The sequence below is a fragment of the Nicotiana tomentosiformis genome, chromosome 2 (assembly GCF_000390325.3).
Source record: "Nicotiana tomentosiformis chromosome 2, ASM39032v3, whole genome shotgun sequence".
NCBI classification, from domain to species: domain Eukaryota; kingdom Viridiplantae; phylum Streptophyta; class Magnoliopsida; order Solanales; family Solanaceae; genus Nicotiana; species Nicotiana tomentosiformis.
In genome coordinates this window covers 74,849,857-74,873,772 of record NC_090813.1, presented here as the reverse complement: position 1 = coordinate 74,873,772, position 23,916 = coordinate 74,849,857, and the positions used below count along the sequence as shown (strand labels likewise).

The 23,916-nt window shown below is 35.5% G+C and overlaps 3 protein-coding genes and 1 pseudogene across 6 annotated transcripts; 1 reads left to right on the top strand and 3 right to left on the bottom strand.

The window, feature by feature from the left end:
- The first annotated feature begins 3,037 nt into the window (after positions 1-3,037).
- Positions 3,038-5,852, top strand: LOC104120963 (sphingolipid delta(4)-desaturase DES1-like; annotated as a pseudogene).
- On the bottom strand, positions 4,484-19,966 carry LOC104120960 (general transcription and DNA repair factor IIH subunit TFB2-like). Of its 3 annotated transcripts, none has more exons than XM_070195595.1 (20): positions 19,391-19,966; positions 16,691-16,858; positions 15,786-15,854; positions 13,752-13,845; positions 13,483-13,583; positions 13,303-13,351; positions 13,172-13,231; positions 12,363-12,431; positions 12,098-12,181; positions 11,913-11,996; positions 11,570-11,655; positions 11,143-11,233; positions 10,336-10,416; positions 9,964-10,038; positions 8,348-9,859; positions 7,763-7,862; positions 7,590-7,670; positions 7,352-7,456; positions 7,066-7,262; positions 4,484-6,996 (listed from the first exon to the last, which is right to left on the bottom strand). In XM_070195595.1, exons 1-15 carry the CDS (start codon positions 19,501-19,503, stop codon positions 9,722-9,724), a joined length of 1,362 nt encoding a protein of 453 aa, XP_070051696.1. In that variant the 5' UTR covers positions 19,504-19,966; the 3' UTR covers positions 4,484-6,996; positions 7,066-7,262; positions 7,352-7,456; positions 7,590-7,670; positions 7,763-7,862; positions 8,348-9,721. The 3 variants fall into 3 exon arrangements, with proteins under 3 accessions (XP_070051696.1, XP_009631135.2, XP_009631136.2); XM_009632840.4 differs by having other exon boundaries at positions 4,484-6,987; XM_009632841.4 differs by having other exon boundaries at positions 4,484-6,987; positions 16,691-16,808.
- LOC104120962 (tetraspanin-19-like) lies at positions 6,884-8,514 on the bottom strand. The gene is made up of 6 exons (XM_070193593.1): positions 8,348-8,514; positions 7,763-7,862; positions 7,590-7,670; positions 7,352-7,456; positions 7,091-7,262; positions 6,884-6,996 (listed from the first exon to the last, which is right to left on the bottom strand). Exons 1-6 carry the CDS (start codon positions 8,512-8,514, stop codon positions 6,884-6,886), a joined length of 738 nt encoding a protein of 245 aa, XP_070049694.1.
- Positions 19,967-20,766: 800 nt separating the features above from the next.
- On the bottom strand, positions 20,767-23,334 carry LOC104120959 (uncharacterized). Of its 2 annotated transcripts, none has more exons than XM_070195596.1 (5): positions 22,957-23,334; positions 22,267-22,320; positions 21,839-21,942; positions 21,255-21,365; positions 20,767-21,172 (listed from the first exon to the last, which is right to left on the bottom strand). In XM_070195596.1, the coding sequence occupies exons 1-5, from the start codon at positions 23,030-23,032 to the stop codon at positions 21,071-21,073; spliced, it is 447 nt and encodes a 148-aa protein (XP_070051697.1). In that variant the 5' UTR covers positions 23,033-23,334; the 3' UTR covers positions 20,767-21,070. The 2 variants fall into 2 exon arrangements, with proteins under 2 accessions (XP_070051697.1, XP_009631134.1); XM_009632839.4 differs by having other exon boundaries at positions 21,327-21,365; positions 22,957-23,318.
- Between the last annotated feature and the right edge of the window lie 582 nt (positions 23,335-23,916).

The following is a 23,916-nucleotide window of genomic DNA, read 5'->3' as shown; positions in this document are numbered from 1 at the left end:
TATTAGACAGCCATTCTGGTTGAGTGCAGTTGTTCGAGCAGAATAAAAAGATCAGCAAATTATGTTACGGTGAATTTAAACACTAAAATGCATGTTATCACCTTTTAATGAAAATTACAATGTTCTTTACAATCAATCATCATTTGTTACTTTATACTTTTCTGTTGATAAGCTAGCTCTGTTAAGTTAGTACAAATAGTTGAATATTCATTTTTACTACAAAATATCATACATGACTAATTTTCATAGCAAATTTAGAAAATTTACAAGTCTATAATCATACAATTTATAGATAAATAACATATTTCAAGAGTCTATTTTTATCTAATTTAGTCAATCTAACCAGTAAAGTCTTAGTATTTTTGCCGATTTCTCTCTCTCCCTCTCTCGACAAGAGTGGGTTGCTCTAGTGATAAGCACCCTCCACTTCCAACCAAGAGGTTGTGAGTTCGAGTCACCCCAAGAGCAAGGTGGGGAGTTCTTGGAGGGAGGAAGCTGAGGGTCTATCGGAAACAGTCTCTCTACCCCAGGATAGGGGTAAGTAAACACGAAAAGTTCTTCCTAGAATTGTTATTATCTTCCGCTGCGTGTTATGAACACCTCTATACAATCCTACAGTATAAATAAAGATTGAAGGTTAAAAAATGCTAGATGAATTAGCAAACTGTGAAGTCAATATTAACTATTAAGTGTTTTGCTATCACAACTTGTTAAATGTCATTACTGCCAAAATCAAAATTTCGGACTGGAAGATCTGGAAACAAAAATAGAGGTTTGGTAGCAACCATAGCAAATATTGACAATAAAGCAAAAGGTAAGCTATCTCATAAAAATGTGAAAAATATTTATTTATTTGTGTAGCTCGAATTAACATTTTTGTTTAAATCGCTTTTTTTAAAAGGCGTGTTTGTTTAAATTTCTTTTAAGAAGTTTTTGTCATTTTTAAGAAATTGCTTTTAGATATTTTTCACTCTGAAAACACTTTAAAATCTTGCCAAAAACTTTTAATTATCCAAAAAATAAAGTTTTGGAGCGATTTTTGAACTTTGCTCGCTTAGCATGTAATGTCCTAAGAAGTTGATGTGTTCTGAAATCTAAATATAAAGAACCAAAAAAAAAATTAAAATCATCCATGGAAACAAAAATGCCAGGAGTAATTAGGGAAGATTTTTGTCCATATGTAGCACCTCAAACTATTATCCATTACAAAATAATATTGAGAGAGGGAGAGAGAACAACAACAATAACAACTCAGTATAATCCCACTAGTGGGGTCTGGGGAGGGTAGTGTATAAAATTTATTTATATGTCAAAGATCGGATCTAAGACGTACCTGGTGAAGAGAGTCTCGTTTTAAATTTCTTTGATAGAGTGAAAAACTCTATGCGTATCCACACCGAGACTGATCCTTGCTATCAACTCTTTGATCAATGAAATCCCGCGAACAAATTGAATGAAAATATTGTGTTGAAATTTTTCTCAAAAATCTCAACTCAAAGGTAGAAGAACAAGAAATGTTATATGAGTTAGGGATATATTATCAAATATGAGATTTGATCTTTATGTTATTAAAAATTATTTTAGTAACAATTCCCTCTTACTAAATGTTAGGGATATATTATATATGCCCTAGATCCAATCTCATATTTGATAATTTGAACATATTTTTGTGAATGTTATTTGATATAAAAATATATGGCATTTAATATTCGTTTATCATATTTATTATTAATTACTTGATTAATTTAATAAGGTCCTTGATTAAATTTTGAGACTTGTCATCATGATGGAGATCATGATAATGAGAGTAAAGTCTCTTACAATTTAATCTAAATTTTGTTCTTGATCGTAGGATTATTAATTTGGACATTAGTAATCCAGTTAGATCAATATTTATGTGATCGTCTTTATGGGATAAAGATTAGTTGATCTCATTAACTAAATAACATAAATAGATGATGCATATAGAGATATGATCATTGAACCGATTCATTGGATAATTCCCAATGGTTAGAATTACCATAAACTGTCAATAGGATATTCTCTCGAAGAATGTGATGTAAGAGTTTCCTTTGACCGGATATTATCATAGTAATTGACAAGTTATTTATTGTGCTTTGATACTAGACATCTATGGCCCTAGGGCGATAGTTGAAAAGATATTGGGTACGATTAAATACTTGTAGAATTAGTGATTGATCAAGATAGAATCTGTCAACTCTTGGTAATGAGTTTAAGCTCCATGTTGTCATAAATTATAACCAACCAAATTAAGACCTTGGCCAGGGCGATTGAATGAAAGAAGAAAAGAGTTTCTTAGGTCATTCAATGGTCGATTATTTTTTACATGAACACATAGTCGGCCGCCTATTAGGATTTGACAGTTGAACCATATCATAGGGTGACCCAGAGCTATAAGGACAAAAGGAATTAATACATTATTCTTCTACAGGTTCTTGAGAGTAAATTGTATACTTCATGCTATCCGGTCATTAAGCAGTGTTGTTAGACGTCACCCTTGATTAGTATATTGATGTGATCAATTTACTACCGGTTTAGTATTGAACCTATGGAAGAGATTAGTTGATCTAGTATTCTTCTGTCCTTTGCTAAAAAATTTGATCATAAATATTTTTCACATTTTTATGAGATAACTTACCTTTTGCTTTATTGTCAGTATTTCCTATGGTTGCTACCAAACCTTAGACCTTTCAGTCCGAAATTTTGGTTTTGATAGTAATGACCTTTAACAAGTTGTGATAGCAAAACACTTGATAGTTAATATTGACTTCACAGTTTGCTAATTCATCTAGCATTTTTTAACCTTCAATCTTTATTTACACTTCATACACATGCTTTAATAATATTTATGTAGCTTTTAAAAATTTGTACTATAAGACATAATACACACATAGCACGTATTCTAAAACTAGGTTTTTTTAGAGTTGGTGTTGTAGCAGGACAACAGAACGAAGAAAATCTAAAAACACAACAGCAGTGGGGACTGGGGAGAGAGAGAGTGGGGGGGGGGGGGGGCATTGGGCAATGGGGTATGACTTATGAGGGGGGAAAGAGAGAGGAAGAAGGAGTAATGGCTACAGATTTCTATTGGTCATAATACAGATGAGCCTCATGCTTCTCGTAGGAAACAGATTCTATCTCGCTACCCTCAAATTAGATACCTTTTTGGTCCTGTCCTGACCCTTTTGCTTGCCTCAAGGTATGTATATGCCCCTTCTTCTTCTTTGAATTTATACACATTTATTTCAATGTTTATGTATTGTTCCGTGTAATGTTGGCTTGAATATGCTCTTTAATGGTTTTGCTTAACGGGTTGTGTTAGATCTAGTTTAATGCGAGTGATAAAGAACGGCTCTTTTTAATGCTTTTGGTTTGGGATTTTATTCAATGTAGCTGATTTTGTATCTCTGTTTTCTGCTGGACATTGTGTACTGTTCTATAGATTTTCTTGCATGCTAAAATTTTGGGTTTGAGCTGTTTCCTTGAATTAATCATCATATTCGAGGTTTTATGTGCAGTATCCTTAGGTATTGGTAGTTTTATACTAGAATATATTGGAGTCCTTTTACTTTTTTTTTTCTTAACTAATCTGCATCTTGAATACAATGGGTGGTATTTAACTTTTCTGTAAAGCCAGTAAAGGTGATTCATTATTATTCTCTTTTCTTTTTTCCCTTTTTCCTGAAAGAACAATGAAGTTGCCTTTCTTAGATAAGATATCTTGTGCTTATGCTCTTATTCGGAGTTCTTATTTGTGATAATTCATGATTAAGTCAAAATTGGATGTTGTTTTGTGAGGTGATTGAATTTTCTTTTTCCTTTCTTTTAATGTTAGCTGCAATTCTGTTTGCAACCTTCCTAATTTCCATTCCCTTAGTTTTGTGGGGTTATTATCATTTTATGAATAGATTATCTGGTTGGCAGCTTCTTTGTTTTTGCTAGATGCAATTGATGGTGAAGAATTGACCTTTTAAAGCAAGGAGCAGGCTAGAGTTCTCATGTATTCAGTTTGAAACTAATTTGAGTACATTGGATTTAAAGATTGGCAATAATATTAAATCAGGAAATAGTAAATATGATATGTGTCTGTTTGCAGGATTAGATCTGTGTGTTGAACACATAATGTCTATATTTGCTTTAGACACTTTTTACAATGCCAGCCCCTTCTCAACAAAGTGTAATTTCTGATACATAATGTTCTGCGATATAGTATGCTTTATTGTGGTTGTCTCATTTATACAGCTTTACTGGTAGTGCAGGAGAAAAAACCTCCCATTGACCATACTTTTATCATCTTCTCCTCCTATTTTATGCAATTAAGCCATTTGATAGTTTCTATTGGTGACAATGAATTGATAATGTTACATAAGTTATTTGATATTTGTTTGATGAGTCTAATAGGAATCGGTCTCAAAAAACCGGTAGGTGTTGCAGGTGGATTTCAAATAAACACAATGACAAATGATTAAAGTTGTTAATATTTGTTTGACAGAGTTCAAAAGTTTTAAGGATCTATATGGGGGAATCTCTTGTTGTCAAATAGCTACATTTAAACTGTGTAAAAAAATATATCCCAAGCAGTATTAGCAAGAATCTGAGTTTCTCTCTTATAGTGATTAACTTTGATTAAGAGCAGCTCCGAAATCTTCACGATCATATGATTTTCTAACTATTTCATAATCACCATATGGAATAATTTTGAATTGCTCTATGAATGTTTTGCAATGCAGATATCAGGGGTTGTTTTGGTTCAGCTTTGGACTGCCACCTTCCTCCATGATGCTAGTTGGCGGAAAATACTAATAGTTGCCTACTTTTTTGGCTCTTTCCTGAACCACAATCTCTTCCTCGCCATTCATGAGCTCAGTCACAACCTCGCTTTCTCCACTCCAGTCTATAACCGATGGCTTGGCATTTTTGCCAACCTTCCCATTGGCGTTCCCATGTCTGTTACCTTCCAAAAGTATCACCTTGACCATCATCTCTACCAAGGTGTAGATGGACCTGACATGGACATTCCGAGCCTTGCTGAAGCGCATGCTGTCAAAAACATCGTCACAAAATCAATATGGGTTGTCCTCCAGCTCTTCTTTTATGCTCTCAGACCTCTCTTTCTCAAACCTAAACCACCCGGTATGTGGGAGTTCATCAATCTGATTATCCAGGTATGCCTTGATGGAGCCATGGTTTACTTTTGGGGCAGGAAATCCTTTGCATATCTGATCCTGTCTACTTTTGTTGTGGGAGGGATGCACCCGATGGCTGGTCACTTCATTTCCGAGCATTATGTCTTCAAGTCTGACCAGGAGACATACTCCTACTACGGTCTCCTTAATCTTATGACGTGGAGTGTTGGATACCACAACGAGCACCATGATTTCCCGAGGATTCCTGGAAGCAAGCTCTACAAGGTGAAGGAGATCGCGCCAGAATACTATGACAACTTGATGGCCTACAATTCTTGGAGCCAGGTCATCTACATGTATGTAATGGATCGTGCTGTAGGGCCTTTTAGCAGGATGAAGAGGAAGTTGTCTACAAAGACAAATGAGAAAGCTGAATAGACGGTGCTCTGCTGGAATCTTTTCCTTTTCCTTTCTATCCAGTCTTTGCAAGGGATATTTCCTAAGATCTTGTCTATTCTTTGATTCACCTTTTGTAATACTAGCAATTTGGTGTCAGATGTCATAGGTTCTATTGATGTATCAATGTCCAGCTCCATCATTGATCATTTCTGTAACATCATTTGGAGTTCTCCGTGTAGCCTTTTTCGGTCCCTCAAAATTCTTTGTAAACTTAAAGGAAAGTCAAATATATATTTTAGCATATAATATTGCCTCCTATTTACCAAATATATGAATAAAGTTGCAGAGGATGGGACTATACGCTGATAATTTAGAGAATTTTTACACATCATGTCACCTTTACTTGTTTGTAGGCTTGTAGCAAATAACCTGCCTCATTTTCAAGAATACAGATTCCTATTTTTATGGAGGTTGACTATCTTTTGACTGACCGAAATAGTGTAAAGATTTACACTGTCAGTGTATATAAGCTTAAACTCTTCTTGAAAATATTACAACAACATACCCAATCTGGGGAGAGTAATGTGTACGCAAACCTTACTCCTACACCTTACTCCTACCTTAGAGGGGTAGAGAGTCTGTTTCCTGTAGACCCTCGGCTCTACCGGACAATATTACATCAAAAGTTAATAAGATGTCAGCAAATTTTATTTCTTAAATGGCCAGACGACCCCTTACAGTGATAGATTTCAAGCACAAGGGGGGTTCTGGATGTTAAACCCCACATTTGAGCAAATACCAAAGCTTGTTTGAGTAAAAGAAATGAGATTTTCCAATATCATCCTGAGATAGCTAGAGTTTCCAGAGAAAGATGTCATTCATTTGATGACAAATAAAAAGGTTTATAAAAAATTCCAACAAGTATTTTTGAATTAGAATCACAAGAAGTGGAACTAGAAGAAAACTTTCTTTGACATCAAGGATTAACAATTTATTTCTACCTCACGTTTCCCCCCATTATTTTAGTACTCCGTAGTTCATATTAATCTATCAGTGGAGATGGTTAGCTCTTTCATTTTCTTTGTTTCCTTTCTTTTTGTTCAATATTCAATATTTATATTTTGTTGAGAATGAAAACAAATATTCAATTATCCGACAAATATAATTCATTGTGATAAATGAAGCAATACTACTGAAAACATCAAAAATGCAAAATGATACTATTAAATGTACATTATGATCTTATCTGTTCCTCATAAAAAACATTCTTAAGCAATTGGAGAAGCTACATAGCATAATCAATATTCCTAGCTAAACTTGCCTAGGCAGGTTATATCTTAGTCCCAATCTCCAAACTTCAAGTTCAATATTTGAGTTGTGCTACTAAGTGTTGCCTCAGCAACCTTCTTCCCATAGAGGAAAGCTTCATTCACTTCAGCTTCTGCAAAAACTGGAAAACATCAATAACTTAAATGCCAAAAAAAGTTTCAAGATTTTCCATTTTTAGTATGGATCTAACCTTTTCTCTTCCAAAACTCAAACACCCTTGTAGACTGGTTCACCAATAACATAGGGTGGATACATTGTAGCTGGTGGCAGTTCTGGTGGGCGCAGAAGTGGATCCCATGGTTCTGCATATTCACCTTCATTCTCTTGAGTATATTCCTTAACTTTCCCAATAGTTCTTAACATTGTAGCAAATAGCATAGAACACCCCTGCTTATCAAAAATTTTGATCAAGAATCACATTTCATAACTTCAGACAGCAAAACATACTGAAATTTCTTCAAGGGGTCTTTTCTTGCCTGTGCTAGAACACTAAACACGGCAATCCATTGGAATACACCGCTATTCGACTTCACAAACTCCTCGAAATCATTAAATCTTCCTGATGGATCTTCTGGTAAATCCTGATTTAGGTAAAAAACATAATCAGAACATTGGAGAGAAGCAACGAGGTTCTTTTGTCGATGTCTTGATCAATAGAATACAGAAAGCTAACTTGAATAACAATAGTTGAATAAAGATTTCTTAGATGCATACCTTCTCCCAGTTAGAATTCAACAAAACATCAGCTGCCACTCCAATCTCTGATAGAAGAAGCACAAATATGACGAACATATACTATAATTATTGTTAAGGTCCTTTCTTTTGATCTCTTCCTATGCAGCTTCTTTCCTAAGAGAATATATGAGAACTATCTATAAGAAGGATACAGAAGAGAGGCAATAAGAGTTGGCAGAATTTGCAGCAACATGGCCAAGGCAAGTGATAGCACACAAAGCAGTGCCAATACCAAGAGATGCATGGATGAACCTGTCATGATTTCAGCAGTATTAGCATTTCTTTTATGCCAAGAATGTATTATAGGCAAGGAGTTAAAATTAGGAGCAGAGCTACATGGTCTAAAGGGGGTTCAATTTAATCTTTTCACCGAAAGATATACTGTGCAAATAGTTGAATCCCCTTGATATAAGTGAAGTTTCTAGAGTACGGGGCGGAGTTAGAGTGCCGGGAACGGGTTCGGCCGAATCCACTAGCTTTGGTTCGAACCCTGTATATGTCTTAAATATTTATTAAATATATGTAAATTATTAATTTAGAACCCATTAGCTTAAAACGATTAGAATTCCGAACTCATAAACTTGAAATCCTGGCTCCGGCTCTGCTAGATTAGAGGCAAAGGTGTGACATTTTTATATTTCTTTGAATTTCCTTGTGAGAATTTCAGGCTACACCGGTGGTCAAAGCGAATAAACAAACTAGGTTGTGAAAGTAATAGCACTAAGTTGAGAACTTACCAAGGGAAATGATCGTAATCAGGGGATGAATGTGAGTCCGCAGCATCACGCTGCCAAACTCTAATCAGCCATATACCATAGAAAAGTATTGCAATACCCACAAATCCTATTGTTAAATTTGTGAACTTGAGGGACCATTGCAGGCAAACCTTCACAGGTTTTACCATCTTGTACTTTAAAGAGTAACTCTTCACTCACTTGGTAGGGTAATTAGAAGAGCGATAGCTCTTATGTCTGAAATGATAACTTTGAAGAATGCATGACAGAGCATATTGTTACATTTATAACTGTTTGGAGTCTTGATTTGTAAGAAATTAGGATATGCAACGTAGATAGGCTAAAAGAAGGAAATTTCCAAGAAAGAGCTTATTCTTTGTACTTTTGTTGGAGGACCTACTCAATTATCAGTTGCTTGCTGTTTTTGTATAACCTGAAAATTGGTTGCCAAATATGTGGACAGATAACAACTGTCTATTTCGATAATTATGTAAACAGTAATATATTGCCAAATGATTCTAAGTAGATATAGTGTTTGGTGACTGCAGTTATTAGTCAGCTTAGGTAGTAAAATATAATGTGATGATATAAATGGAAAAGATAAGAGAACATCTTCATCGCAGCCCAAGCCACTGATATGTTTTGTCTGATAGATTGAAAAGGTTCTTTTAGGTTGTCATTTGACTTGAATGTCTTTACCCACAAAGTTGCGTTTCTTTTCTTTTTCTTTATTGAGCTGTGTGTGAATTCTGTTAAAGAAATTTCATCCCCTTCCTATATAATTAAAAAGGAGGCATGCACTCGCAACCACAGAAGATAAAAAAAAGAAAATTAATTGGGAGAATTGGGTTTTACTTCATAGATGGAACCACTGACAGAGTCTTGAATATCTGAGCATCTGCTATTGTGATGCTTAGAAGAAATAATAGATAGCATCATGAAGTCATACTAGTGTTATCTCTATAACTCTATCCAAAAGCTAATATATTCGTCACTGGGATCACTTTAAAGAGCATATGCGAGGGAAAGATGATTTGTAATTCCATATATACTAGGTATCGAAAGCTGAAGAGTATGCCACTCTTGCTCCCAGCACTGGATAAAGCCGAAGAATTTTGTTAACGCCTCTTGGTTTCCTTTGATCAAAGATATTTCTAATCCAGATATTTCATTCGACAGCACTTTTCTTCAATATTGTTTAAACCCCAAATTTTGAACAAGAAACAAGGCAGCTGAAGCGCAATAAAAAGATAAACCCGCAGCAAAATTCATGATTCATGAACAGCTCTCGGCAATGAGTTTTAAAATATTAGCCGCAACACCCCTCATCAATCTTCCTCCCCATACAAAAATGAAGGCCATCAGAAAACAAATACGCTATTGCTTTTGACGACGAAGAAATTCCTTCATCTCTGTCAAAATGTCAGCCTTCACTATGATGCGCATTTGCTTAGAGTCCTCCCACAGTAATCCTCCATATTCCCTGGCAAAATCACATGCAGCCTCAAAGACATCCTACAGTTATGTAAACAAAAACAATCATGTCATATAGCCATAAAAATTAAAACGTTAATCAAAATTAAGTTTGTAATGCAAATAACAAATATCTTGGCACTCACTCTAGAAGGGAATTCATCGTAGAGGTGGGCGGGCATCATCTCAACCCGATTCAGATCTGATTCCCACAATCTAATCTGGCATGAGAAAGTAGTAGTTGAATTAGTTGACTTGAAAAGAACTTGTTTTCCTAATAATCCTTTCATCAATATTTGTCAATGAAGACATATACTGTTGAATTGGTTTAACAGCTTCTGGTTGGCCACAATGATGGGAATGTGATACTACTCAAGAATATATTCTGCCAATGAATCAGTCTAAATAACAAATGGGGTCCAATCAGTAATCATCCATCAAATAACCAAAATGTATTTTTTATTACTAGAGCTTTACTGTCATTCAATTTCAATGCGCTATGAAATAGTAAAAGAAACCTGATCAGTAACATTCTCGGGCACGGACGGTATCCTCTCTGCAACCCTAGGATGGGCATTCTGCTGAAGGAAAGAAATTATCTGCAAAGCACTACAGCAGTCAAATACTTCAAGTGAAAAAACTGTATTGCAACTGCTCAATAATAATTACGTCCAGATAGAATACCTTATAATTCTACTTGAAACATTTGGCAAATCATCATGACTTTTTGTTCCCCCTTTTTTTTGGAGGGGATAAACCAATCAACATGACATTTAACCTACTAGGCTACTAGTAATACATTTGATAGCTATGGATGAGGATAATTGGAACTTGAATACACATCACCGATCAACACAAGCAAAGGTTTCTACTTTTCATATTTAACCTTTTCAATTCATACAGAATTAAAATTCAGAAGTCGGTAAGAATATAGCACCAGAAGCACAATACTTCCTGTAATTCACATGCTTTCAAGTATGTACTAGTTAAGAAAGGTGCACCAATGTAAATAATATTAGACATGATAAGTGCATTGAGGGACCAGACACAAAACTATAAGAGAAACATTCTTCAGAGGTCTGCTATTAAACAACTACCAACATCGACCAGCTAATCAAGATTTTTTTTTCTTTAGCAATAGCAGCTGATAAAGAATTAATAAGAATCTATGACAAACATGTCCCGCACTATCAACCTTCTTCACCTTTTGCTTTACATAAAATATGGCACTCCAAATACAGTTCACTTTCTCAGATATTTTTTAACTAGTTGACTCCAAAATAAGACAATGCTTGTCAATAAACAAAATAGCAGCTGAAACTTGCCTGCTCAGCAGTAATGCCATTTTGAAAAGCTTTATACAAACTTTCTTTTGTAATAGCACCGACAATGAGATTTGGAAGCTGGTATTCCACCCTGTATTTGCAGCTAAATTTTGTTACTCAAGAGAGTTCAACCACAAAAGTGAAAGAAGAGAGATCTACTACTAGAAAATCAACACTCAACAGCCAAAAAGAGTATAAGGCGTAGCACATAGATTTAAAAATTCAAAAGAGTAATGCATTTCTTGACGAGCACCAATCCACCACATAAAGGTCGTGATGGTATTCTTACCAATTCCAACAAAAAGAAACAACAGATGCTAATACTTTCAAGAGAAAGAGAGTTGACGCCTATTCTTCCCTTATGTTCTTTTTTTCCCAACCAAAGGACAGAAACAAACACACGCAATGGAAACAAGTAATCGCGTACCTTGCAAAGAGGCGTAGGATCTCACAGTGTAATTTTGATGTTGAATATGCATACAACCTGAAGTTTGTTTCAATAACGATAAATCCCTGATGAAAGGGGGAAGGAAGGAAATCAATAGATGTGTTTCCAGTCAGTAAGGTATCATTGAACTCGTCCCACCATTACTAAACGAATTCGAGAACTTAAATCTGGATGACAGGAAGCACAAAATTCTAAATTTCTGATTCAGAATTTGCCGTTTTAAGAAAATTGTAATGCTAAAGATGGAAAACAAATAAATAAAAATGGACTGCTATGTAGCTTGACCCAACTACTCTAGAGAATGCTTATATGTGCATCATACCTGTTTCCTGGACGTTGTATCTGCTAAGCTAATTGACAGATTGGTGGCAAGTTTGGTGGGAATAAACCAACTCTCTTTCCTTCCCTAAAAAACAACAAATAGATAAATAGGATTCCATGAACATCACGGAAAAGAAAAGCTCCATTCATTCTGGTGAGCGCATTGATGGGGCAATTAGTATTCACCTGCTGCAGCTTGACCAGTCCCAAATCTGAAAGGTCCTTAGTTATACTTCGCTGGATATCAGTTAATGTGTTTGTATTGTATGCCTATATAATGCAAAAAAATACAAAAATCAAGCATCCTCAGAAAAAAAAGGATAAATAACAGCAGAACTTAGTGCTCCAGAACCAACTAAAATCCATACATTCATAATTAAAAGGATGGCGTCATTTACTACAGTTCTGGGGCAAAATTAGTCCAAAATGTGCTAGCTCTGTCTAGTAATACCTTGCCAGTAACATGAAAGCTTAGCTCCAACAGAAATGCAATAAGATCTGCTGAATCCACACCTCGCTCCTTCATTAATATGAGAAATACAGTGTAAATAATTAAGTAAAAGTCATAAGTCGTCATTTGCAGAATTTGAGTAAAACACAACATCTATTCAACATTATGGTCATAGGCACAGTATCTTTCCAACCAAGATCTTAAATAATAGAGCGAATACATTCCAGAATGTTGGTCGCATTGACTAATTTATAGTGAAGAAATAAAGGAAACATTAGAAAAAGGAAAGAGTGAATAAAAATATGAGATGAAGAGCAGTAAACTCAGAGGTGGAAGCTATGAGCTCAACTCAACTATGTTTCAATCCCAAACTAGTTTAGATTATATGAATTTTATATGAACCCCCTGTATGAATGTATCCATTCCGCTTTATTCTTCAGTATTCAAATGATTCATCAAAGTTCGACTATTTTTACGTGGGACGTCAACCTCCCGCAACCCTCTTTCTTTATCTGAGCTTGGGACTGGCTATGCTTCGTGAAGCTTACATATGCGGAATGGGCAGCAAGAATGAGCAGCTCCCTAAATTGGCAGGTAGAATAATCTGCTCTGAAATTACTTTTCCCACCTACCTCCTTATCTTCAAAGTCTCTCAGAACACTTGTCAACGAAGTGAAGTATAAGCAGCTATTAAATGCTATTGGGTTTCAAAAAATGAATGCTGTTTTCCATGAAAGAGCTAACAAGAGAGGAGAGAGAGAGAAAAGAGGTAAAATGAGTTCTATGAATAAAACATCAAGAATTATTACCTCAGCATTTGTTATGTACTCCCTGATGATGTACCAAAGCTGTGCATTTGTGTCCATCAGCTGTTATACACGATGGTCAATAGAACTTCAAATGAGATATTGATTGACTGAGATAATTTAGTGACTCGTACCAGGAACTGGAACCCACTTTCAGTCAACCTTGGAGGTTCCCTGTCATCTCTGCTTAAGAAGGCATGAACTCATTGAGGTTATGTCAATTATTACAAAAATCTTCCAATCATACATGAACAAAGCACTATACATATATGTGGGTGTGCAATATTTATCAAAAATACTACACTTGAAAGTACCTCTGACTTAAAAGGCCACGCTGGAAAACTTTCATCATTGAAGAGCTTATGTTTGTGGTCTTTCCAGCTTCACTGGAGCTTATAAGATGCAGCAGAAAGCACTGGTTGCCACAGTTGCAAGTCATAAAAAGAGTTGCCAAAATTATAGTCAAGCTGCAGATTGATCAAGATGGAGAGCAAAGTAGATCGTCTCACAATATATTATTACATATTCTGAACTCTCCAGCAAGATGAAAATACAAGAATTACTAATATAATGCAATTCATACCTCCCATTGTTCAACAGCATATGCCTCTAACTCCTCCAAGCTAGGAAGCCTCACAGTGATATTAGAAGGCATTGGTTCCCTTGGTAAGACTCCACTACAGTAATTGAACTCACAAGTCATCATCCAAAAATTTTAACTTACAGATCAAGAATATGAAAGAAATATTTCAACATCAACTCACTTTTTTCCGAAAAATGAAAGAAAATTCCAAAACAAATTTAAAAAAATTGAAGATATTGAATAATTTTACAGGAGCTTATTCACTAAGCCTCCTAAATAATAAGGCAAAGGATTCAACGCACCTGCAGAAAATTTCTGGTCCTTTTTTGCGTAAAAATGCAAAAATTGGAAAACACATGTCCATCAAAGTAGAAAATATTACCACAACAAATCTCTATATCAAGAAGCTGAATTTTGAATTGCAGCATGACAAGATTAAGACGCCAGTCACACAGCACGAATAAGACAAACATATACACAACTGAGAAGATACTTATCCAACAACAACAATAACAACTATGCCTCAATCCCAAAATAGTTTTTTCTTTTTCTTTTTCCTTTTTCGCTGAACAGTATGCCTCAAATCCAAAAGAGCCAAAATCTTTGGAGCTTTAAGTGAAAAGTGCAGTTAAAGTGCAGGCGCCATCAACAATAACAAAAATTACGCCTCAGTCCTAAACAAGTTGGGATCGGCTATATGAATCATCGCTGACCACGTCACTCCATTTAAACTCATCGCATGCCAATATTATGCACATACGAATAGAAAATATTAGATGCTATGTATACAAATAAAAAGTATTAGAAGCACCAATGAAGAAAAATAAAAATATAGAAATGTAATGCAAGAAAATGCAACTATACACACAAACAATAAGAATGGGAAAACTACAATAAAGCTATATATTTGCTGTTGTGCCGTTAAAAACAGAACCCATTGGTGAAGGTGCACATGCCTTAGCACCTTGACGCGTACCCCAAACCGCCGATTAAGCGAAGAGCATAACTGGGCTTCTCCGAGCTTCAGCACGCTTTAAACGAGTCTTTAAGAACAATGATTTATTCAACTCTATTTGGGCACATTTTATTCCAATATGCAATAATTTATCTTTTAAGACAAATTAGGGAAAATAATAATGGTCACACCCCATTGGGCTCAAACCCAAAACCACAAGTAAGAGTCTTGCGCTCTAATGACTGGAAGATACTTATCCGCTCCAACAAAACTGTCAGCCTACTTTAAAACATAGCAGTAAATTCAAAGACAGCAGCTCATCACAACTCCCTAATCCTATAAAGACCGACTACTGGAGATCCTTTGAGCGAGAGATATACTCTGTGTGTGTGTGTGTGTGTGTGTGTGAGAGAGAGAGAGAGAGAGAGAGAGAGAGAGAGAGAGAGTAAGTACATCTTAAATCTACATTACAAGTTGGCATGCCTTCTTCCCAAAAAAGAAATGAAATACTGAATAAACCAAATAATGATTGTTCTACTACAAGAGTGTACAAAAACTGATGGGATGAGTTAACAAACAGATGAATTCGCAAAAACTAGTTACTGGACGGAGCAAGTTTGGACTTTAGCTTTCTCCCGAAGTTTAACTTTTGAATAAAAAAGAACAAAATTAACCAATGCACTGATAACCAACAGAAGAAAGCAAAACTGTAGTAGATGCTATTGCAACTTGTGCTCCTCTGTTTAACTATTTCCTTATTGTTCCACATGTATCTTTCTTACCTAGAATTTCATAATGTTATTCTTGTTAGAACTGGTAGTGCTGCTTGGAACTGGGATTGATAGGAATGGAGTCTGGTGTCCACATGATTTAAGTGCCCACTGCCCACTGGGTAGTTTTTTTTGACTCCATTCCTATCAATCCCAGTTCCAAGCAGCACTACCAGTTACTGCCCACTGGGTAGTAATTCATCTAATTGTGCATATATTTTCATTTTTTAAACCACTAATCTCAAAAAGGCCCTTTTAAATCGTTAACTACCTAAAGAAAAATAAAATACACAAGATAAGGAAGCTTACCCATGGACTATATGCTTCTGAAGATTAAGTTGAAATTTTGGATTTAATTGATACATGGCTTCCTTCTTCCTGTAAAAATCAAAGAGAATGGCAGCGGTCAACAATCAAAAACTAACTAAAACAAAAAAGTGAAAATTGGCAAGAAACTAGAGCCAATTAAATTGAATTTAAACTTGCGGATTAACAGTGTCTTCAGCAAAGAAATAATGAACCGCCCTGACCAGTTAACTATCATCCCAATAGTTGCGGCACGATTTCAATAACCTACAATTCTATAACTTATGAAGAGGAAACTATTACTGCAACAGTTGAGGCATGACACAAAAAACTAAAACTTCTATAATGCTTATAAAAGCAAAAACTGCAACATGAAAACAAAATAAAGCTAAGCAAGCATTGGCATTTCAAGATATTCCCTTTGATCATGATTATTTTGAGCAAGGTTCTAAACTAGCTCACATGTCATCATTCTAGACAAAAACATGAAAACAAGATAAAGAGCACGTAAAAAGGTAAATAGAAATATAGTACGTTAGGATGTAGAAACTAATGTCTTTAAATACTAGAAATCTGAGAATACAAAGCTGCCTAAACAGCATGTTTTAAGCGCACTCCAGCACTTTCTGTTTTGAGAAAAAGGTAAATATTTCATTATAACAATAGCCTCTGGGAGACGCATATTACAAATATATTTACAATAGTGATCCCTTCTCCATCAGACGCTCAAGCACTTCCAGAAAATCTATTCGTATATAAGTTCCAACCTCCCTATGCTACCGGACAGGAAGTATAATAATTGCCAGCAAAGGCTAACTACCACTTTCATTACTAAAATTGGAATAAACAGCATTAATCAAGAAAAGAAAATAGCAGCTATCAAGAAAGAGAAGGATCTGCTCAATAACCTGTCAAATGTTTCCGTCATTACTCTCAGCTGTATCAATCTATCAATGGCAACTTTATGCTTTGAGAATCCATCTGGAAGCACCGACTCCTCCATTGACTTGGCCGAGATTGGTATGTCTATATACAACAAGTGTAGCACATACTTCTTTGCTAAGGGAGGTAACGATCTTGCAGAAGAAATGAATAAAATAAACACCTAAAACAGCATATTTCTAAATACTATCACCAAAAGAGATTTTTGTTTTCGAATAAACTAGTACCTTTTTTGCCTACCAAAAAGAAAGATATTTTTTTTCATTTTTTTCAGTATCTACAAGTAATCATGAGCATGATTAATTTACAAATTTACACCACCTCAACAAGGTCTTCTAGAACTTATTTTGTTCATTAGATTCATCAACAACAACGACCCACTGAAATCCCACTAGTAGGGTCTGGGGAGGGTAGCGTGTACGCAAACCTTACCCCTAACCCGAGGGGTAGAGAAGTTGTTTCCGAAAGACTCTCGGCTCAAGAAAACGAAAAAAAAAAGATGAAAAGAGGCAATATATTAGAAACTATAGAACAAAGAACAGCATCACCAGAACCAGAAAATAGATGAAAAGCAAAACAATAACCAGTAAATAATGCCCGACACTAAGAGGAACGAAAGAGTAGTGTGAACTCATTAACCACTAACAGTCTAAGACTAAGTCCTAACAGACTAGCCTCACTATGGAGCGCCGTAAAAATATGCACAACTACCTCCTAACCTACAATCTTAATGCTCGACCTCCACAACTTCCTGTCTAGGGCCATATTCTCGGTAATCTGAAGCCGCATCAGGTCCTGCCTGATCAACTCTTCCCACTACTTCTTAGGCCGCCCTCTACCTCTCCTCGTATCCACCAAAGCCAGCCGCTCACACCTCCTCACCGGCGCATCTGAGCTTCTCCTCTGAACGTGCCCGAACCATCTGAGCCTAGCTTCCCGCAGTTTGTCATCCATGGGGCCACGCCCACCTTCTTCCGAATATCTTTATTTCTAATCTTATCCATCTTAGTGTGCCCCCACATCCGCCTCAACATCCTCATTTCAGCTACTTTCATCTTCTGGATATGTGAGTTCTTAACTGGCCAGCACTCAACCCCATACAATATGGCCGATCTAACCACCGCTCTATAAAATTTATCTTTGAGAATCGGTGGCAGTTTCTTGTCACACAGGACTCCAGACGCTAACCTCCACTTCATCCACCCCACCCCTATACGGTGTGTGACATCCTCGTCGATCTCCCCATCCCCATGTATAACCAACCCAAGGTAATTGAAACTGCCCCTCTTAGGGATGGCTTGTGAATCAAGCCTCACGTGCAACCCCGCTTCCGTCGGCTCGATGCTGAACTTGCACTCTAGGTACTCCGTCTTAGTCATGTTCAACTTGAAACCCTTAGACTCAAGGGCCTGTCTCCAAACCTCCAGCCTCTCGTTGACACCGCTTCGCGTCTCAGCAATCAGCACTATGTCATCAGCAAATAACATACACCATGGCACCTCCCCTAGAATATGGTGTGTCGGTGCATCTATTACCAGGGCAAATAGGAATGGGCTGAGCGCAGACCCTTGGTGTAACCCCATAACAACTGGAAAATGCTCTAAGTCGCCTCCATCATACTGTCCTAACCTGAGTCTTAGCTCCATCATACATGTCCTTAATCACCCTAATATAAGAAACCGGCACACCTTTTGCCTCCAGGCACCTCCATAGAACCTCTCTAGAAACCTTGTCATACGCTTTCTCCAGATCAATAAACACCATGTGCAAATCCTTCTTCCTATCCCTGTACTGTTCCACCAACCTCCTAATAAGGTGGATAGCTTCTGTGGTAGAACGCCCTGGCATGAACCCGAACTGGTTGTCTGAAATAGATACCGTCCTCCTCACCCTCACTTCTACTGTTCTCTCCCAAACTTTCATGGTATGACTCAGTAATTTGATATCCATATAGTTGTCACAACTATGAATATCACCTTTGTTCTTGTACAACGGAACCACCATACTCCACCTCCACTCCTCCAGCATCCACTTCGTCCTGAAAATAACATTAAACAACCCAGTCCCCCACTCCAAGCCTGCTCTACACACCTCCAAAATTCTACCGGAATTTCGTCTGGCCCGGTAGCTCACTCATCTTACGCATAGCATCCACGGCCTCCCCAACCTTGATGTGCCTACAATACCTAAAGTCACGGTGACTCTCGGAATGCCCCAATTCGCCTAGATTCATCATATTCTATATATATTCTCTTTGTAGAACTACATTTTATCAGATTCAAAAAGACAATCGCATCCGTCATAGTTCTTGTCGGTTCCCATAGTATCTCCTTGCTATAGCCCAAGGTGAACCACTGAACTAAATAATAAGTAATAGTAATATTTTTCTCAAATTGTTCAACTTTATATATTTTGTGTCTGTGTGTATTATACTTGTGACTAGCTTGAAGTTCATTTCTCCAGAATAATAAGCCCAAAGAGAAATCAAATTTCTTTTGCATCCAAACTTACACATTACTTATCAAACATTGGAAAACACAATTGTGAAGATTACATCTAATTTTAATTGCAAAAATAAATAAAAACGGCAAGATTAAGGATTAACTCAATATGAAACCGAAGTTTGCACATATAAAAATGGCTATGCAACAAAAAAAAACTCTAACCTGAGGATGGCTTCACAGATAAAGGAATTGTCGTAGAGCATGTCGAGCTTCACTGCAGGCAATGAAGCCACCATGTCCATGAAATTCCTGGGCACTATCTTCACTTGTGGCATTGTTCCCAATCTCTGTTTTGGATCAAATTAGTGTTTTTAATTTCAATTTCTCAACCTAGGTTTAACTCTGATGATTCTATGGTACTTTCGCCTATATATTCATACGAATCATGACAAAGAAAAGTGCAGATTATGAAGTAAACTCGAGCAAACTCAAGCGATGAAAATCGAAAAGTTCTTTGATTCGTGCGATTTGGGCCAGATGATCTTGGACTTTCTAGCGTTTGCTTTGGATTTTGAAGTTTTGAAGGCGAAAATATATTTGGGCCTTCGAGATCAAGGGTAGAATTATTTCGTTTTGTTTTTTGTTTTTTTCCCTTACGTTTATGACATTTAGAAGCTTTTGTTTTCAAAAACACGTGAAAACAATTTTTCGAAAAGGTTTTGAAAAGTTTATTCAACTAAAAATTGGTTTTTTCTTTATATTTTTTGCAAAACTGGAAAATTACTCCAGATGTATTTCTTATTTTGTTTGCAAAAATAGAAAAAACTTATCTCTAATGGTGTTTGGTTTGAAGAAAAAGAAAGTACAAAAGTGTTTTCGGAAAAAAAAAAATTGTTAACACTTTTTAGAACAGTCGCTAATTAGTACATTAGAAAATAAATGCATTTAGAACGCTGAAAAATAGAGTTAGGAAAACAAAAACAAAAAAAGTAATTTTCTACTTTAGGAGTATTAGTCAATTAATTGGTACAAAAAATAATGAAATTCCCAAAAGCACTTTGATGCTTAACAGCTGAAACTCTTTGCAATGTCAGTGACTGTGTGTTAAAGTTTTGAATTTCAGATTTAGCCCAAAGAAGATAAAATTTTATAAAAGGTGTTGTGTTCTCTTTCGTGCTAAAATCATTTATGTTTTCCCGTCTAATCAACCATGTTAATTAAATCCGGACAAAAGACCATGTTATTAATGGTTTATAACTTTATATGGTCTAGCAACGGATTTATCACTTGGAAATTTTTGAAATGATAAGCTATTAAAACAAAGATGGAAAAGAAAACCAAAAGAAGAATGTTAGATGGACTGTTTCTAAGAAGAAACTGGAGAAAAGAAACCCCACATGAAATTTGTTCTGCACAAGTTTGGAATTAGTATAAAAAATATGATTTAAGTCAGAAACACTAACAATGTAAAAAATCTCTACACTATTAGTAAAATTTAACAGATAATAATAGGTTATTACTTAATTTCCAGGTAACCAAATCAAATATGCTACGAAGACTTATATAGTAAATAGCTATACTTTCAAATAAGTAGCATATATATTAATATTTCTAATTGTTTCAATTGATTGCAATCTTTTGATTGTTTGTAACTTTGTTTGTTTCAAAATTGTACAAAAACTTCCATGTGCTTTTAGAATAAAGTCTGTAAAACTCAACTTTCACCCCCACGTTATATGCCTTAGAACAAATCTTTGAACTAAAGTAGTAATCCTTAGAATATATTATGTATGCTACTCTTGCCTATTACACAATCAGTTGTAGAAAATGTCAAGATTATCTTCATTGTAATTTAAGTGAATGTCCAGGATATATATGCTTGCCATAATAGTTCAACTGGCTTCAGGCGGTGGTCTTGTTCTTATCAGTTGGCTCCTCTTCTACAAGAGGCTTGGACGACCTGTTTGATTGGATTTTATTTACTTTCTCAGAAGGGATATCAAACTGCATAACAAACAGTAAATAGTTAAATAAAATGAAACATAGAAATGCAGATGACAAGCAGTTTATTAAAAGAAATTTCTACCAATCTCATGTTTGTTGAGAAATTTTGTGCAAGCAATAGCAGAAAAGGACCGATCAATGACAAAGTACTGACCTTGAAACCACAGCCAGCTACACAAGCACGATGGCAATCCTACATTCATAAAACAAGAGTATATAACATATATATATGTGCAGGTAGGAAAACACAGTAAATGCCAAATGTCAGTATGTTCACTTGATAATTGTAGTCCAATATATATCAGACAGTTGCCAACATAGTAAAGATGTAAAATCACTTGGGAATTCTTCTTTACAATTTGATTTTAGTAACTATATTCCACCATTAACTAGATATGACTCCAAACCTAAAAGTTGAAACAGAAGTATAGGACTCTTAGCGAATGGTGCATAGATCTTGTTTCCAACTCCATATTCCATCGGTATCTGGTTGATTAGTCACTACAAATTCATGTTGTTACTTTTTGTTAGACAAATTTTTCAGCATTATCATTCCTCCTGCGACAGAAACAAAGTTCTATTGAAGCCATAGAGACAGGGAAGAAAAAACAAATGTTGACAGTAAGTGTAAAAAATGACAACAAATTTGAGAATATAAAAGGAAACCTCAGATTGGGTTGCAGAACCAGGGGCACGATCAATATAAGCACTCCATTGTTGATCCTTCAGAACTGGACCCTTATAGCACATTTCCTCACATTCTTCCAAACCTGCATATATATATATATACCTTTTCATTTTCTATTCTACCTTAATTAATTCATTAGAGAAGCATCACACGAGCGAGGGTGCAAATTCAACAAAAAGACGTCTCATAATTAACCATTAGTTATCTTTCAAATAATTAAACATCTTAATTGAGGAGATGCTTTTTGTTCAATCACAAAGGGAAGCAACATATTATGGACATTCTGGAAAATTTGAGTTATGAATTAGTAATTGCTTGTTCACCAACTAATGGCCATATGTCTTCACTTAAGCTGGCTATGTTACAGAATAATTTACACATCATAAAATAGAAGCTTGGAACTTACATTCCTCCCAAGTATCTCCATCAGCATCACACGCCTTTTTGCAAAAAACTCTCCCTACAAAAATGTACACATCATAAATTTTGAGTTGTGGTTTCAAGCTAAATATGCATTCCAAGAAATAAACTACTAAAAAGAGGAAACTACTAATGAGATAGTATGTTGAAAATCTTAGCCGCAGTTTTCTTCTGCCTAATGCAGTCTAAGGGCAGCCTGGTGCACAAAGCATCCCAAATGATTAGCCAAAATGCACTAATATTCTATAACTTTGAAACTATGAAACATGCTTGCAATTTTCAACAGGAATATCGCGAAGCAACATTTCAATTATATCTTAATCACAAGCTAGTTGAGTTCGCCTATATTTATTCTCTAGATTCATTCAGCTCTATTGGGCCATCTTATTCCCATACTAATATCAATTTCAATGATTTAAACAAGGTATATAAAACTGCTATTTCATAATAAGCTCAAGAAAGACATGAGTTTCATAATCGTTATTGTTCATTTCTTTTATTGAATAACTAGCTAGGCATTTCCAATAGGAAACATTAACACAAAAATGAGACCTTTACATAAAACAGCAAAATTCCCATATCCATAAACAAAGTCTTCCAAATATCATTCCAAAATAAAAAAGTTTTTTTTTGTTGGGGGTGGGGGGTTCCAAGAAAAAGGGAGAGAGTAAATTACAAGGAATTTGGGTGAGAGCAGAGAATTTATTAGTGCATTGTTTGTTACAAGGCGGTGTCCACTGTTGCGGAATCATTTTTTTCTCAGCTTTTTCTTATTTTATAATTCTCTAATCAAATGGGAGATAGGAACATTAATGGAAGTTTTAATGTAGAAGATGAAGTTAGAAGGAAAAACATAGAGGAGGAACGTGAGTTAGGAAAAGGATGGACTGAATCAAAACGTAGAAAAATAACTAGGAATATCGATGCAGGAAATAGGGGGAAATAATTGTTGATTCGTAAATTTAGGCGACTCATCTCTTGTGTGCCAATGTTGTTATTTGTCTTGTTTTGGACACCATGCAAAAGGAAGAAACTTTTCTTTGTTTCTGTGCGTTTACGTTAAAAGAATGAAAAATGAATTAATGTAGAATTATTTGTCTCCTTTCCTTCCATTTTCTTTCAAAATCCTCCAATTCTCTTTCCATCCTGAATAAAATGTCCTAGCTTTCATTTAGAATTGCCCAAAACTTATTCTACTTTTCTTTTTAAATAGTTCCCTTCTTTTTTTTTTTACAGTCATTTAATTTGTTTATTTTTATAAGAGTAGCTAGAGAAGATATATATCCCATTACATTAATTTGCAGACGTGTATGAGAAAATAGATCATACTATAGAAGTTAGGGATTTGAGTACATGTGGTGTAAGTCGTGATTACTCAGTAGGTAGAGTGGTTGGAAATTTGTCACCTACCCAAGTCTAAAGTAAGAGTGGGCCAGGATTGTTAGTTGTTACTATCATTATAAATGGGTCAAGTGCACGGATAACAATTCTCAACTATTTAGAGATTAGCTGATATTTATTTTATTCTAAATTTTTAAACTAAAAATTTTAACTTTAAGACAATTCAAAATATTTTTGTCCTGAAAATTTAAATTAAAAAATTATAATTCAAGACGCATTGACTAATTTCTAAATA

Bases quoted from the DNA above. Each gene is read 5' to 3' on its own strand.
- LOC104120960 (XM_070195595.1), bottom strand. From the start codon at position 19,503: ATGCCACAAGTGAAGATAGTGCCCAGGAATTTCATGGACATGGTGGCT. The intron at 13,846-15,785 runs GTAAGCTTCCTT...CAATTACTGTAG, and splicing joins CAGAAGCATATAGTCCATGG to TGGAGTCTTACCAAGGGAAC. The intron at 13,584-13,751 runs GTATGAATTGCA...TGTGGCAACCAG, and splicing joins ATGCTGTTGAACAATGGGAG to TGCTTTCTGCTGCATCTTAT.
- LOC104120962 (XM_070193593.1), bottom strand. From the start codon at position 8,514: ATGGTAAAACCTGTGAAGGTTTGCCTGCAATGGTCCCTCAAGTTCACA. The intron at 7,263-7,351 runs GCAAGAAAAGAC...TTTGATAAGCAG, and splicing joins TGTTTAGTGTTCTAGCACAG to GGGTGTTCTATGCTATTTGC. The intron at 6,997-7,090 runs GTGTTTGAGTTT...GATGTTTTCCAG, and splicing joins TGGTGAACCAGTCTACAAGG to TTTTTGCAGAAGCTGAAGTG.
- LOC104120959 (XM_070195596.1), bottom strand. From the start codon at position 23,032: ATGATTCCGCAACAGTGGACACCGCCTTGTAACAAACAATGCACTAAT. The intron at 21,366-21,838 runs GTTTCCTTTTAT...TTATGAATGTAG, and splicing joins GTTCTGCAACCCAATCTGAG to GATTGCCATCGTGCTTGTGT. The intron at 21,173-21,254 runs GTAGAAATTTCT...TTTGTTATGCAG, and splicing joins TCTCAACAAACATGAGATTG to TTTGATATCCCTTCTGAGAA.